This window comes from Corvus kubaryi, unplaced genomic scaffold, assembly GCF_017639235.1.
Source record: "Corvus kubaryi isolate FWS band 111438036 unplaced genomic scaffold, C.kubaryi_AGA036_p1.0 37357, whole genome shotgun sequence".
Classification (NCBI taxonomy): domain Eukaryota; kingdom Metazoa; phylum Chordata; class Aves; order Passeriformes; family Corvidae; genus Corvus; species Corvus kubaryi.
The window spans coordinates 11,819,831-11,834,796 of NW_024581117.1; the positions used below are offsets into that span (position 1 = coordinate 11,819,831).

General features: G+C 40.5%; 1 protein-coding gene across 7 annotated transcripts in view; it reads left to right on the forward strand.

Annotated features, from left to right (window-relative positions):
* Positions 1–14,966, forward strand: part of GRID1 (glutamate ionotropic receptor delta type subunit 1) — a 496,676-nt gene that overhangs the window by 380,227 nt on the left and 101,483 nt on the right. For all 7 annotated transcript variants that reach the window (XM_042033280.1, XM_042033281.1, XM_042033282.1 and 4 more), the window contains exon 6: positions 7,168–7,341. In XM_042033280.1, the coding sequence (XP_041889214.1) occupies positions 7,168–7,341 (174 nt within the window). The remainder of the gene's footprint in view (positions 1–7,167; positions 7,342–14,966) is intronic.

Consider the following 14,966-nt stretch of genomic DNA (forward strand, 5'->3'; position numbering starts at 1 on the left):
ATGAATTCTAAAGAAAAAGTGATTGTAAAAAAGGGCTAGGGAAGACTGTAAAAGTGTAACAAAGTAAGGGATTATAAAATAATCCCTTTGTGTTGCAAAAGGACTCATACCAGAGACCATGAAAAGTAATAAGAAAAAGTTTAGGTATAGCAGAAGATAAAGAAAAGTGAGAGGTGATTACCTGAAAAATGAGAATTTAATATTTTTACTTAGTTCCCTGATTCTGACTTTATAGAGACTATTAATTATGACCAGACTTTTAAAAACATATTGTTGGTAGTTCCAGATTATTTAGATGAATCTGAGGCATTCCACCAGGTGAGATTTAATACAGAGAAGTGATGAGTGTTTTGCTTGTGGCTACAAAATGGGGTATAGGTGGTGAGCATCTGCAGGAGCAGCTTAGAATGCTTGTGGATAAAATCAGAGTGACAATCAGTCCTGTTGTGGTCCTGCTGAGTTAGCAAATGTAGTCCTCAGATAGGATACCAGAAACATCCATTGTAAGATAAGGGAGGCAATTATTTCACTCTGTTTGATATCAGCTTGGCTTTGTTGGAACAATATTGCAAGTTTTGGGCAAAACACTTTGAAAAAAAAACAAGACATGCAGAACAATGTTGAAAATGTAGAGGAGAGCACTAAGTGTGATAAAAGCTTGGTAAAATATGACCCATGTGAAAAGGCTGAAAAACCTGGGTATAGCAGTACAAATAAAACAAGAATATGATCCCATTTTCACTCTGGAAATATAAAGGAAATACAATTTAATCTTCTGCAGTGGAAACTAGATCTAGTATTGGAGAATGGTTTATGATCTGAGAACGTATAGGAACAACTTCCTTGGTTACCTTCTTCCATCCCATTATCTCTCTTCATACCTGGTTCTGCTCTTGTTTTTTATTTATTTTTCAGCATCCTACTCACATTATATAAGTCAGCTAAACAATTTCAGTGTCAGTATGCAAGGACAAATACAACAGTGTTTGGAATGCCACTGGGTATTTTCTGATCTGCACCTTCTGTTCTAGGTCTGTCCACACAGCTTTTTTCAATATGGTTATGACAGTGGCAGTTTATGCAAAGAGTCACTGCACATACTTCTTATCGAAGCATTTATTCTGTACTTTTCATGGTAAACAAGAATGTTTGGGATCTGTGACTCATGGTTGATTTCCAGTCATCACAGACCTCCATCCTTCTCTGCCTACCAGTGAATAAGCTGGAATGACTCTTTTTGAGTCAGCTAAATCCACCCTTGGGATCACCTCAGCGATTTGACTTAGCCAGGGATGAACTGAGCGTTGTGTTTCCTGATATCAGTCATTTGTAATGGAGGATTATGTGGTAACTGTGTGTGCTTTGGATAGAAGTATGCCTAGTAATGAATTTCTTGCACTTTTAGTGTTTTAAAAATAGATTTAATTGTAAGGTGTAAAAAATAAGTCTGAAAGCTAAAGATCAGAGCTCCTTCTTGATTTTTTGTTTTCATTTGTTGCTTTTGCATTACATTGATTCTCATTGATTCAGATCAATCCACATCAGAGCAGACACAAAGGAACATTTGTCATTAACACAAAATAACTTCTTTTTTAGTTTTAGAATCACCACATTCTTTACCATATGGACTAACAAATGCTGAAATTCAGTATTCGCTTCTAAATTCTCAAACTGCAACCACAGGAATAGTGGGAAGAACTAGTAGAAATTTTGTTATTTTACTGCCTAAAAGATCAGGTAGGCACTAGAAAGGAATGTACTATGGGATAAAGAAGTCCTCCTTGTAGGTTAACTGCCAGCCCCTGTGGGTATTTCTGATGGCACAATGGTTTAAAAAGTGAGGAGGTGTTCACAGGGACTGCTCAATGGGTGACTGAATTTCTGAATTCCTGTATTTCAACGTACAGTTTAATGCTATGCAGAGAAACTTGAATCTAAGGTTGAAAATGGGCTCTTTGCTTTATCACTTAGAAAAACTTGTGCTGTTATTTGTCCCATTTAAAAGCAAGCAAACAAAAATCAAACAGCTTATGCTGCAGCATTGTGGGGTGGATAGCAGAAAGATAAGTAGTGTTTTTAATGGCTCTTGCAAATTCAAAGATGCTTTTTTTACACATAGAATGTGGAAAGCCAGTTGATCTTCATGTATGAACATGAGCTGAATAACTGGGGCTTTTAAAAATCATCAAAAGCTTTTATATATATATATAAGCAAAAACAGTCTTAAAAAAAAAAGTTAGGGACCAGTTTGTTATTGGTGGAAATCTTTTTTCAATAAGAAGTTTGAAACAAATAGCTGTAGAAATAGAGTATTATACAAATTCCAAGCCCTTAGGAAGGCAAAGTATTCAGTGGTAAGAAGACAACTGAAATTCTTGTAAGCTTTAATTAAAAAATCAAACTAAACTCTGATTAAAAGTTGCTTTTAAATATTTTCTCTTTTCAGTCCTCAATAAGATACTGTTTTGAAAATATTTGAGTCAGTAAGCACAGAGAAACTACTAAAGCAAATGCAGCTGTAATGTATTTGGTTAAATTCTTCCCAGCTATGATGATACTTGCCAGAAAAGCTCTCTTAGCTGAAAAGGAGAAGGGAGAAGTGAAGTAGGAGGAAAAGTTCTTGGAATTTGTTTTGAAGGAAAAGGAATAAAAAAATTTGGAAATATAGCAAGAGCACACATTTCATCAGAGAAGCCTTAGACAGGAAGTTAGAGTGCTAAGGGACTTGGAGAGCTCTGGGCCATGTGGGGATGACATTGTCCTCATCTCTTGACTACCAGTCAAAAATTTTAGACAGCAGTTGACCTTATTCTTCCATTTTGGACAGATGACACCTTCCAAATGATGCTGGTGGTGTTGCCAGCAGATTAATTTATAGATCTTTAGTGGACAGATAGAACTTTCCCAAGCTCAGCCCAGGTGATCAGTCAGAGCATAGTGCAGAAAAATGGCTATTGATGCTTTTCCTTTTCCCTCTCAGAACATCCACTCAAAGCATCTTTCTTCTAGTCCTTCTCTGGACTCAAGCTCAATTCTTTTTTCTGCTGGTTTTACAGGTCTCTATTCACCACTGTTTCATTGTCTATAGGAGGCAGTTTTCTCTATGAGGGACAAGAAAGTGTCCCATCAACATCCTGGTTCTTACTTTCTATTTCTATCCCACATCTCCTTTGCTTCTGCCAATATTTGTATTCTTTCCTTTCACCACATCACACATGCCCAGTATATGTCTGCAGGTACTGGTCCTCTTGATTTGAGAATCAAGTGGCTTCTCAGCTGTCATCTGGGCACTTCTTTATTATTTTCCTTTATAAAATATTTTTTTTAAATTGAGAAAAATTGAGCAGAAAATAGAATAGTAATTATCAGATAAAGTCTATCTCAGCAAGCTACTTTTTTCCCCAAGGGCAGCATGTAGGAAGGTGTTAGATAATGAATGATGAGCAGAGTTTTCTTAGAGCATGGCTGTAGAGCAACACTGGGAAAACTCACTTTGGAAGAAAAAAAACCTTATGAATGCAGTGGGGTTTTTTCACTTTTTTGGAAAATATTTTTCTAGAAATGCCTTTATTATATGCATTTTGGGTGATCAGCAGCTAGGCCCTGTGCAAATTTTTATGGCCTAATTTTTGTTTGGGTAGAGCCAGGACTGGGGTTCTGCTCACTTTTTCTCTTCATATGGAGGTACCTAAGATTATTTTCTTTGTTTCATTTTAAAGCATCTCTCTGTGTAATGATATTTATGTTCACTTTGATAACCAGAAGTTAGAAAATCTTTAACACTTCCCCTTGTCTTACTTTTCGTTGGAAAAATCCAGACCTTTTAATGATCATTTATGAATGCAAGTGGGGCAAGCATTTTAAGATATTCTCAAATTATACAAAAATACAGAGTAAAAAATAAGTTTAAAAATGGAGTAGAAATACAAGGAACACAATGTGGAAGTTTCATAAGATTTAGTAAATGACATATTTCAGTGCAAAATGTAGCAATTTGCAATTACACTTTATTCTAATTGTATTCCAGGTACTCTATTACTTGCTTAAGGAAATCTCACTTGTCTCCTTTGGCCACTCTCTTTAACACCACAGAATTTTTATTGATTTATTTATCTCCACAAAAATCTGTGGGTTTTCTTTTTCTGATAAATGCTTGAAAGTTATACATAGACATGAAACTGTACTCCATGTGTACCTGCATCCTGCCCAAAGAAATTTGTAGGGCTTAGAACTGACCTAATTCTAATGCTGTGAAATTACACAGAAAGAGTCTTTGTCAGCTAGGAGCAAGGTCAGAGATGAGCTTGGATGAGTTGTTTTATCAGTGAGTTCCACACTAAAATCAGTGGTGGGGTTTTTTGTTTGCTTTGTCCAGCTTTTACTATCATTTTGTGTGCTTTTTTTCCCCCCAAGAGAATTACTTTTTAATATGGAATAATATTTTGTTAAATCAGAGGATCTCTTACTGTATAAGCACTCACTATGATCTGAGAAAGACATCTGGACACCCAGTGCAGAGGCCTTATTTCTAGGACTAGAGCTAATTAATTTTAATTATGACTACATCCCTGCAGAGATTTTGAGGAGCATTGGGTAAAAAGAAGTGAGGTAGTGCTGGATGTGTGGGAGAACAATGAGGATGGGAGTTGGACAGGTGATCGTGCACACTTGTATTAGAATGTTTTCTGGGGTAAGAAAAGTGGATGGGGTCCTTTCTTTAAAAGATTGATCTTTTTATTTACATATATGTGTGTATCCATAGGTGTGTGTGTGTGTCTGTTCATGTGGGATGCAGAGAAGCCAGCAAAATGTAAATGTTGAATAAATCTATCTACAGGGTAAGCTGTGGTGAACCTTCTAGAAAAATAGCTAATTGAATGATGTTTTCTGGATTTTCAACAAGTGTTCATTTATAGATGTAAATAGTGCATTGAGGGGAGTTAGAATAACCCAGAAAACAGTATTAATACTACTGAAATATCCAAATAAATCGCTAGCTTGTCTCCACAGGCATCCTTGTTCTCACTGCTGTTCTGTTTAATCCTCCAGTTTTCTCAGGGATGTGTTCTCTGGAAATATGTTTCAGTTCTTTAAATTATTAATGTCATTAAAATTTATAATTTTCTGTCATTACCTCTAGGAAAATAGAGATTGTAATGTGAAACATAATTGTCTTATTTTGTGATTTGTGTTATGATAGTTGAGCACGACTAAAGTGGATTTAAGTATTCCCCTGAGCAATATGACGTGGTATTGCAGACTAACTGAAGTTCTGTGTGTGCAGATAAATAAACAGATAAACCCATTCCACAAATGACCAACATTTGTGTTTCTGAGACATCTTTGACAGGCTGTGTATCACCTAGAGGCGACACAAAATGTGTGTGGTGAGAGCAGAACTGAAGGTTTGGGTGATTTGTGGTGCTTTTTTTTTCTGTTTTCAGCCATTTGGTCTGAGTGTGCCTACCAAGGGATGCAGTCTAGGAGGTTATGAGTTAAAGCTGTGCCATAAAACTGTCTCTCCCTCAGACTTCGGCTTTGACACGCTGTGTGGTTTTAACAGCCCTCAGCTCCACAGAGGAGAAATCTGGAGGGGTCTGTAGAGCTTGGGGGTCTGCTACACTGTCTCCTTGCAAGGCTGCAGGTGGTGCTGCATTTTCTATTAAGCCTCAAAATCTTTGCCTTCTATAAGAATATATTTGTTTTCTGATTTGCTGTTTTCATGCCACACCAGTTGGTCTGTCATTAATGCAATGAATTTCACCTTCTGCAAAGTTAAAAATTCACCTTCCTAAAAAAAGATGGGAAATTGGCAAAGAAACTCTAAATTGAGCCAAGGTACAGTACTAGTCAACCATAACAAGTAATTATTATAACCCCATGGTCATTTCACTCACAGCTTGATAGAGAAAATAGCAAGAAAACAAAGTATTTTTTTTTTCTTGAATGTTAAATGTCCAGGGCCAAGTTCACTTCTGCTGATGACACAAGGTATGGGCCCTGTTGACCAAGTAATTGCAGCAACATGAGTAATTTTCAGCCCCCTGAACTGCAAGGGGCTGAGAGAGCCCTGTGCAGGCTGGACACTGGGCTGGCCCAGCTGTGCAGCCAGGGCAGTCCAGCTGTGCTGGGGACAGGCTGATGTGACTTGCAGATGCTGCTGGTGGCCCTGATGAGGGGCTGGGATGGACAGTAGCTGCCTGGGGGGTGAGTGCAGCAGCAGTGCCTGCCTTTCCTCACAGTGAACTCCTGCCAGGACAAAAAACATCACAAGCTGCACCTTGGTTAGGATTTCAGGATCAGCTGAGCCTCTGATTTTCAAACTGGGGTAAAAAAAGGGGTTTTTGTTTTGTGTGTTTCTTTAAATACAAAATGTGTAAAGCATGGAGTTGAGCTGGCTTCAGTCTCCCTGTAAGAAGAGCAGTAGATGCAGGCTCTGCCCCAGGATGGATTAGAGGGTTGGGGTGTCTGAAGGGGCGCTTTAGAAAGTGTGAAGCCTGGAAAGAAAAGCAGCCTGTCCTTGAGGTCTCCTTATATCTTATCCCAAATTATTCTGTGTGCAGAAACTGATGTTCCTAAATGTGTCAAACCCCTCCATAAAGTTTCTCCTATTTTTTATTTTCTAATACAGACAAGCTCAAAAGACTTCCTTGAGTCATTATCAGAATTAGTCTGCAGAAATGATCTATTGTACTAACAGGAAAAGTGCTTTCTTGTACCATTGTTCACAGGTGAAAGAGCCATATTTCCTGAAGACTGTTATGTTTTTCAATTGTTATTTTGTCCTGAGGATATAGTGAGGTTCTAGTCTGTCAAACAAAACTTCTTTCTATATAAATTTCATTTCAAGGCTCTTTTTTATTTTTTTTTTAAGAAATTTATTGAGACCATTTTGGTGCTTTCCTTCGAGGAACTATATCTGCAAAATTGTAGTATTGCCAAGATAGATGGTACTGTGCTAGGCTGTGTTCTTTGGTTTCATATGATGTATAAAAAAATAGCATTTTTGTTATTAAACTTAAAATAACATTTGGCCTAGACTAAGCATGTGCATCTGTAATATTTTTCTCCTATTGTCTTTTTAGAAACATTTAACCAATAATGAAAGAAAAACATAAATTGTCTGGACAAATATGTGTTTTTAAATGACTGTGTCTCCGTTCACAGGAAATCACTGATAATGAAATATTAGAGTTGGTGCACAGTGCTCTGGGGAGGATGACAGTTATCCGGCAAATCTTCCCTCTCTCAAGGGACAACAACCAGAGGTGCATGAGGAACAACCACCGTATCTCATCCCTGCTGTGTGATCCACAGGAAGGCTATCTTCAGATGCTGCAGGTCAGTAGCTGTGCACAGCAGAAAAAATCCCATCTTAGGACTTTGCCATGGGACAGTTTTCTTCGGCTGTATTAACTCAGAGGGGGAATCAAATGAGTACAGATAAATCTGAGGATGTAACCTTTGGTCAGCTTTCCTTGAGTTTATCAATTTATTTTATTTCCCAGGACTGAGTGCTTTAGTTGTGATGTTACGTCCATGAAGTGGTTACACTAACCCAGAGCTGATTTTGCATATTTCATTGTCTTAAGAATCCTTCTATATTTGAAAAATATTGTGCCATCATAGTCCTGTGGTATTACTGCTTGCTTACTGTATTTATGCTTATTAGACCTCTGTTGTGAAAGAGTTAATCTGGAAGGATAACAGAACTCTGATAGGTATTGGGCTGTAGAGCATTTCATATTTAGGTAATGGACTGAATCAAGCTGATGTATTCAGTCTGTCCCTTTTCAACAGTCTCAGAAGTTTCCAGCAGCAGATAATTGTCTGAGCGTGTGAAATATGCACTGCCAGTTCAAGTGTCGGGGTTTGATAACACATTTGACTCTGGTGTTAGCACCATCTTGACATTTCTTGGCAATTTATCCCAGATACCAGAATTTTTCTTGCAGTAATTTAAATATTATTTAATAGGTGCTACTTCCAGTGATAGTGCAATAATTTAGAAACACAGGCCTTGGACTTTCAATGGGCCTTGTGTGTTTTGGTTTACTTTAGACACAGTTAAAAATCTCATTCGTATCGCTGTTGAAGGTGTTGGATATAGCTGTAAACTTTAGTGGGACTTAGAATATAAACTTGCTTGATATCTTCTAATTGCAAACTTAGTCTTAAACTGAGATGGGTTGAGTGAGGACACAGTGGTTGAGCCTGTGGGTTGTCCAATGTGGGCGTGTGTGGTGGAGTGATCGAGAAGGGGCTTGGTTAGGGCTTGGGGAGGGGCTGTCACCAGCCTGGGCTGCCACAGCCTGGTCAGGAGGGTGGTGTGGGGTCAGGGCTCCTGCAAGAGGGAACTCAAGTCCTGGCTTGGAAGAGTTTCTCAAGAACAAGGTGTGAGGCTTATAGAAGCCCAGGGGAGAGGCAGGGAGATGGTCAGGAATGGAGGTGGGTTAAGATGTCCCAGGGGGATAGGGGTGTTAATTTTACTTATTTGCACTCTACTAAAAAGTTGTAGCTGCTGAAATTGAAATCCTTTAAGGGACAGATATGAAGAGTTCCTCCTTGAAGAGAAGCTCTGCTGGCTCAGGTTCTGCCCTAGCCATGGCAAAGTTTGGGAAATGCCAATCACACCCCCTGTAGTTCTGAATGTGGCTGTATTCTTTCTGGACAGGGGAAAATCTATGCCTGTCTTGGCTCAGAAAGAAAAGACACTTTTGATCTTTGTTAGTAACTCCGAGGTATGCTGTAATGAGAACAAAGGCCGCTCATTTCAGAGGATCAAAGCAATTTCCAGTATGATGAAAAATTATCTGTGCTGCACCAACAAATCACTCATTGGGGAATAATCTTCCATTACAGCGGGATTTTGAGTATTGCTGCCTGTGCTCGTCTGTGCATAATCTAATTCAGAGGCTCATCTGAAGGGCTCTGACAGGCCTCTGAGCAAGTTCTAATTTGCTAAAACTGTAACTGGTCTGCACCAACAGCCTCATGTCCTATTACTAAATTTCATTGATAAGGACCCTTAGATAAGGACCCTCTTCCTGATGATTCCCAAATGTGGATTTTGGGAAGCAAAACATTCTCAGCTTCTATCTTCCAGAAATATGATACCACCTTAGAAACTGTCTTTGAGAGAATGGTATGGTAATGTTCTGCTTAGCCCATTAGTGCCTTCTCTATGAACTTAAGAGAGAGAGACAAAGAAGCGCAGAAGTAAAATGTTCACCTTTTGGCAGCTGATTCCATAACTTTCATGTCCAGTTGCATTGGCATGAAAGACAAAGGGCACACGTGAGAGCTCTCTGAATTAGCCGCCCCCAGTATATTTTTAAGTGTCTATAGATTGGATGCCGGGTGCTTTTCTCGTGCACAGGTGTCCTGGGGTGAGGTTATGAAGCCGCTTTATTCCTCACCCGTCCGCTCCGTGCCCAAGGCCGCTGTGCCTTTAAGCTGGGCCCGGGGCCGGGCGGAGCCAGGGCCGGGCGCGGGGCCTTTGAACGGCTCAGCCCAACGGCTCGGGGGCTCCGGGGCTCGGCACGGAGTGCCCGGGAGCGCTGTGCTGCTTTTCTGGGATTCCTTTGTGTTCCAGCCAGCTGGGAAAAGGTTCTGTTGGGTTTTTTCTTGTTCTTTTTTCCCCTTCCTTCCCCTTGCCTGACTGCCTCCCTTCCCTCCTCGCCGGTCCGGGGAGCCTGCAGGGGCGGCCCCAGCGGGCCCGCGGGATGGCCCCGGCTGGTCCGAGCCCGCGTGTCTGTTCCCTCTCTGGGAATTTGCTGTATTTTGAGGATTTTTTCCCCCTGTTCTACCCTGTTTTGTTTGGTGTTAATAAACAGTTTGGTTTTTTTCCACTCTCACTTGCTGTGACCCACTTGTCTTACTGGTGGAGGAAAAAGGGAGGCCATTATCCCTTTGGAGGAGACACTCAATCCGGAGTTTTTCCTCCTGAAGTTTTGTCTCAAAACCCAAGACAGCAGTTATACCTGAAGTGTATAGCTTCATTTATGTTTTATAGGTTTTGCCAGTATACCTTATGTAACACCTTGTGGACTTACGGCTCATATTAATTTCCGAGTGTGACTGACGTGTTATTAATGGTCCTGTAATTCAGGTACTTGCAATTTTCTCTTTCCTTTTTCTTGCTTAAAAAAAATAGTGGTGACCTTTTGTTGTACAGAAGTACATCACTGAATTACCCCCGTTGCCAGAGGCTGCAGGAGCTCCAAGCTCTGTATCAGGCTGCATGAATCCACCAGAGGCAGTGCCCTGCCTGCCAGCACCGAGTCTTTGTGTTGCTTTGAAGTACTTTGATTAACACCACAGTTTGGAAATCCCTGCCTCATTCTCCCTTGGGCGGTCTCATATTAATAATTGTTTGTTGTCAAGGTAACTTACCAGCTCTTGTTGGTTAATTATTTATTTATTGACTTTGAAGAAGAATAAGCTAATCTCTGTCAACCTCTAGCTGTAGTATTTTTCTAGGGGAGAATTTAGCGTTTTTAACAAGCTAGTGAAAAAAGAAACATTTACGTCATGGATTATTAACTTTGTTCTGGCTAAATTAATGAAAATCTTTTTGGAATGATTTTGTTCTCTGTGTCTTTAGTACCATATCCTGGAAAGTTGTTTTTCAGTGGGTGATCATCCCGGTTTGGCATTCTGACAAGCCTTTTAAAGATCAGGCTGTTCTGCAAGCTCATCCAAAAACTCATCTGTTCTGAATGCTTTGTGGAAATCCAATCTTATTCCATCAACCCACTTGTCAAAATTTTGCTCATGCCCTTATTTCTTGCACATATAATATACTCATCTGGGTTTCTGCTTCAAGTGGAGAAAAAGCTTTATAAAGTTTCCTGTCTTGACCATTTTATTTTACTTCAGAGGACTGCATTGCTCTCTTATTTTTCAGGTAGGATTTTTTGTGTCCATCTCATTTACTTCTGGTAAATGGAAAAGACACAGTTTAGAACTTGCTTTCTTCCACTGACTGTTGGTATCCTGTGGTTTGGGCCATCAGTGTTGTCAGTGTTGACTCATCTGGAGAGAAAGCACTGAAGCACTTCAGGATTTATAGTTAAATCTAGTTAGTCCTAGCTAGACCTAGTATGTATCCCCACATGGCATTTGAATGGTATACAATGGTGTAATTGCTATTAAACTGTAGATTATTTCACAAATGTTCTTACAGACTCAATTTGAAGAAATTTTACTGTATAACTTGCTTCTTTCCAAAGTATTTCTCTTTAAGTATTCGTTTTGATGGCACTCTACAAACTTGATTTTCAATGAAGGTATTTTTTTCTTTCATCAGGTTAGTCACGATGCATTCATAAATTCAAAATCAGATCTTTTTCTGTTTACGTTTTTTTAAGAAATAATTCTCTTTAGAAATGTAATTCCCATTAACTTGTTTTTGCCCTTGCTTACCATTTATGTATTTGATGAGTTCAATCCATGTTAGATTCTGAAGATATTAAAATATATTACAGGGACACAGTGTATCTGAAATTGTTCAGCACGGTCCAAAATAGATAATAGGATTGAAAAGGCAAAAAGAAAACCCCAACATACTGTGTCACAAAATTAATGAGGTTGTTCCTGATTGAGAGTCCAGCCTCTCTACTGAAGAACTACTCCAGGCATTGCTTTGACGTATTTGAGGAGATCTTGAGAAGTGTGGGAGGATATTCATTGAAAGAGCTGATGATCTCCTTGAGTAAAAATTCCATTCTTCAGCAATATGTCCATCAGGCATCTGTGTAGGCATCTCTTAGCAGTTGCTCCTACAAAGCTGGGGTTTTATTTCTGATCGATCTTCTGTTCAGGAGTCACTGCAATTTAACTACTGTAAGTGAAGTTATTTTTTTAGCATGTGTTTGACTGCCTAAACTTAAGGGCCTGATCCTGCAGTTTTGTCCAACTAAATGGCCTTATTCTCACTTGACTTGTTAACACTGCTGTTATTACACAACTGTAAAGTGCTACTGAGGGGCAGTAAATATTGATTAAACCCTATCAAAGCATTCTCTTTCTCCCATAAAGGATTGATGAGCCACATTTTTCCTTTTCTTTCAATGCAAACCTATATTTGCTTGTCTCTTTAGCAAAGTTTAATTTGGATTTTTGGCCAGATGTTCAGTCACAGTAAAATTGTTTCTGAGTACAACGTGAATGTAAAGTATCCTTGAACTGACTTTACTGCCCATTGCACAGCACAAATCTCTCCCTGAAGCCCAATGATGTGTGTTTTCTACAAGGTGTGTTAGCAGAAGAACTCATTAAAAACCCCAAAGCACTGCGGGTGTCCCGTGGCTCTGGGGGACCATGCTGGAGGCTAAAACCCCAGGTAGGCTCTGCAGTCATCTTTTCCTCTCTGCCTCTTTTGACTGCTGGGTTTCTCTGTTTGCATAATTATTTCATTGAATTTTTGTTCAGTGCTCAATCAGGAAGCAGACAACAGTGGCGATAAGAAAGCATCAGTATCTCCATTTTTCATTTGTTATTGCTTCTGAAACCTAATTTGTACCTATATTTATTTATAAATGAGGTAGGATAAAATTATGATCTTGTATGCTGTTTTGCAATTCCAGCATTGCCTCTTGTCCTTCTGTTTTACTCTTAGTTGAGTTCAGTTTTCTCTATCAAGGCATTCCTACTAGACTTTCCTTGGATAGTTAGTGTTAGCTGTGCCAAATTCCTGAGATGTTTAGTGAGTGAAGCCAATGCCTCCAGCTAACAAACTTGAGCATTACAGGGTAATCCAGGCCTTGTATTATTGTTGACATGTTGTTACAAAACATACTGGCAAAGAAAACACTCATAATGATGTTAAATGCCCATAATAAGTAACTGAAGGACAGTGCGCATTCACAGAATAGAACCTGTAAGAAGGGAAGAGTGTTGTGATATGTGTAACAGTCCTGGTTTGAGGCAAATTCGGAGGAACATATGAAATGAACGTCCTCTGATAGAAGGCAGGTTACAGCCACCCCTCCTCCACCAGGTTTGGGGAAAAAAAAATTTCCTTGGAGGAAAGTGAGAGGAAAAAAACCCCTATTTATTTAACAAACACAGTGCACACAGGCACGGGGCGGGGGGGGAAGGGAAGAATAATGCTAAATAATAAAACCTCTCGCTGTGGAGAAAAACCTGGTAAGATTTTAGTCCTTTCTGTGGCTGTAGTCTCTCTCTCTCCCCTTTGGAGCTGGAGTTTGGCATGGAGGGCCCCCCCTCCGGGCTGGTGTAAGGTCTCCCAGTGAGGTTCTGATGTTCTGGTGTTCTGAACAGTTCCAGAAGAGAAGAAGAAGAAGCCAAAGTCCCAGGGAAACAAAGACAGTTAACTCTCCGTCTCTCTCTTCTGAGAAAAGGAGCCAAGAGCTGGGAAAAGTAGGAAGGTGCTTTCCTCTGCTCTGTAGCAGCCAGGAACACAGGAGAGTGTACATCTGTGTCCTTGAACACCAAACCACTCCGTTTTTTTGTTCTTCCTTTCTCTTGGACCCAGCTTAAAGACACAGAAAGGCACAGGAGGAATCATGTCTGGGCATAGATAGGGGATACGCATCATAAAGTCACCCCAAGACAGTAACTATGTAAAAACAGGAGAAAATTAAAAAGGAAAGAAGAGCTGCTTATCAATTAAAAAGAGATCCTGAGAGCGCAGTCATGCAAAGAAATCTTTGGAAAGCTCATCGAGATACTTAAAACTAGAGTGGACAAAACACTAAATAATACACTAGTTAGATTCCTTACTGTCAGAAGGCTAGAATAAATATACAATTGAGGCCTGTTTTTTGGTGGTATTAGTAATTTTAGTAGTTTTATTTCATTTGCCTCAGCGATAATAAATAAATAAATAGCCCCTTGTAAGTTTGAAGCTGACATTTGAGTCTTTAATGTGCATGTTTGTTTTCTGACTGTTTTTCCCATGAATGCCAGACTGTTGGCTGTGATTTCACTCTTCCTGAGCAGCTCATTGTGTATTTATGTATTTATAACATAGTCACTGGTGCACAGTCTCACAGTGGGCTCTGCCCACGAGAGAGGCTGATAGGTGTGGGCAGGGCCAGGAGGAACAGCATCCAGCCTCCCAAGGCAGCCCTGGGGGCAGTGGTGACAGGGATGTGGTGTGGCACCTGTGTGCCTCCACCCAGCTGGGGCTGCTGCAGGGGGAGGCTGCAGTGCAGGCGTCAGTCTCCAGGAATGCCAGGCCCTACTCCTGGTGCCTGTGAAAGCTGTGCCTAGGCACAGAACCTACAGACACACCTGGCTGAGCTGCAGGAGATGATGGAAAGGGGGAGGAACATCAGGGAGGCTGGGAGTGGGTTGGAGAGCACAGGCTCCAAGCACAGTCTGCAGTGGAACCACAGCCAAACAGACCCAAACTTTCCCGCTGGCACACCCAGAAGGGAGGGAGGGGGGCCGGTGATGAGGAGAGTGAAAGCTTGCAACAGCAAGAGACTTTCCCCAGAGTCTGAGGTGCCCTTGCAGAGCCACTTCACCATTCTGCAGGCTGAAAAGACCTTTCACATCAGGGGAGGGGCTGGAGCTGAGTAAGGTGGCCCCATCTGCTCCATGTGTAACAACTGGCTCAGCTAAGGAAAGGCAACAGGTGAGAGTAGCAGGTGACTTTCTTCTAAGAGACATGGAGGCATCTGTTTGTTGATTTGACATTGTACCAGTGATGTGACCGAGAGACTACCAGGCCTCATACAGTCCACTGACCATTATGTGTTGCTGTTGATCCATGTGGGCACCAGTGATACAGCCAGGAGTGGTCTGAGGAGGATCTAGAAGGAAGAGAAAATCAGTCAAAAATGCCAGGAGGCCTGCGTGGATGAAAAGTAGTTCCTGGACAAACTCAAACACTAAAAGGAAGTTTACAGAGGCTGGAACCTGGGTCAGGAAGCTGGTGAGAAATACAGAGATTGTCTGAGCAGCCAGGGATCAGGTTTGGAAAACTAAAGCCC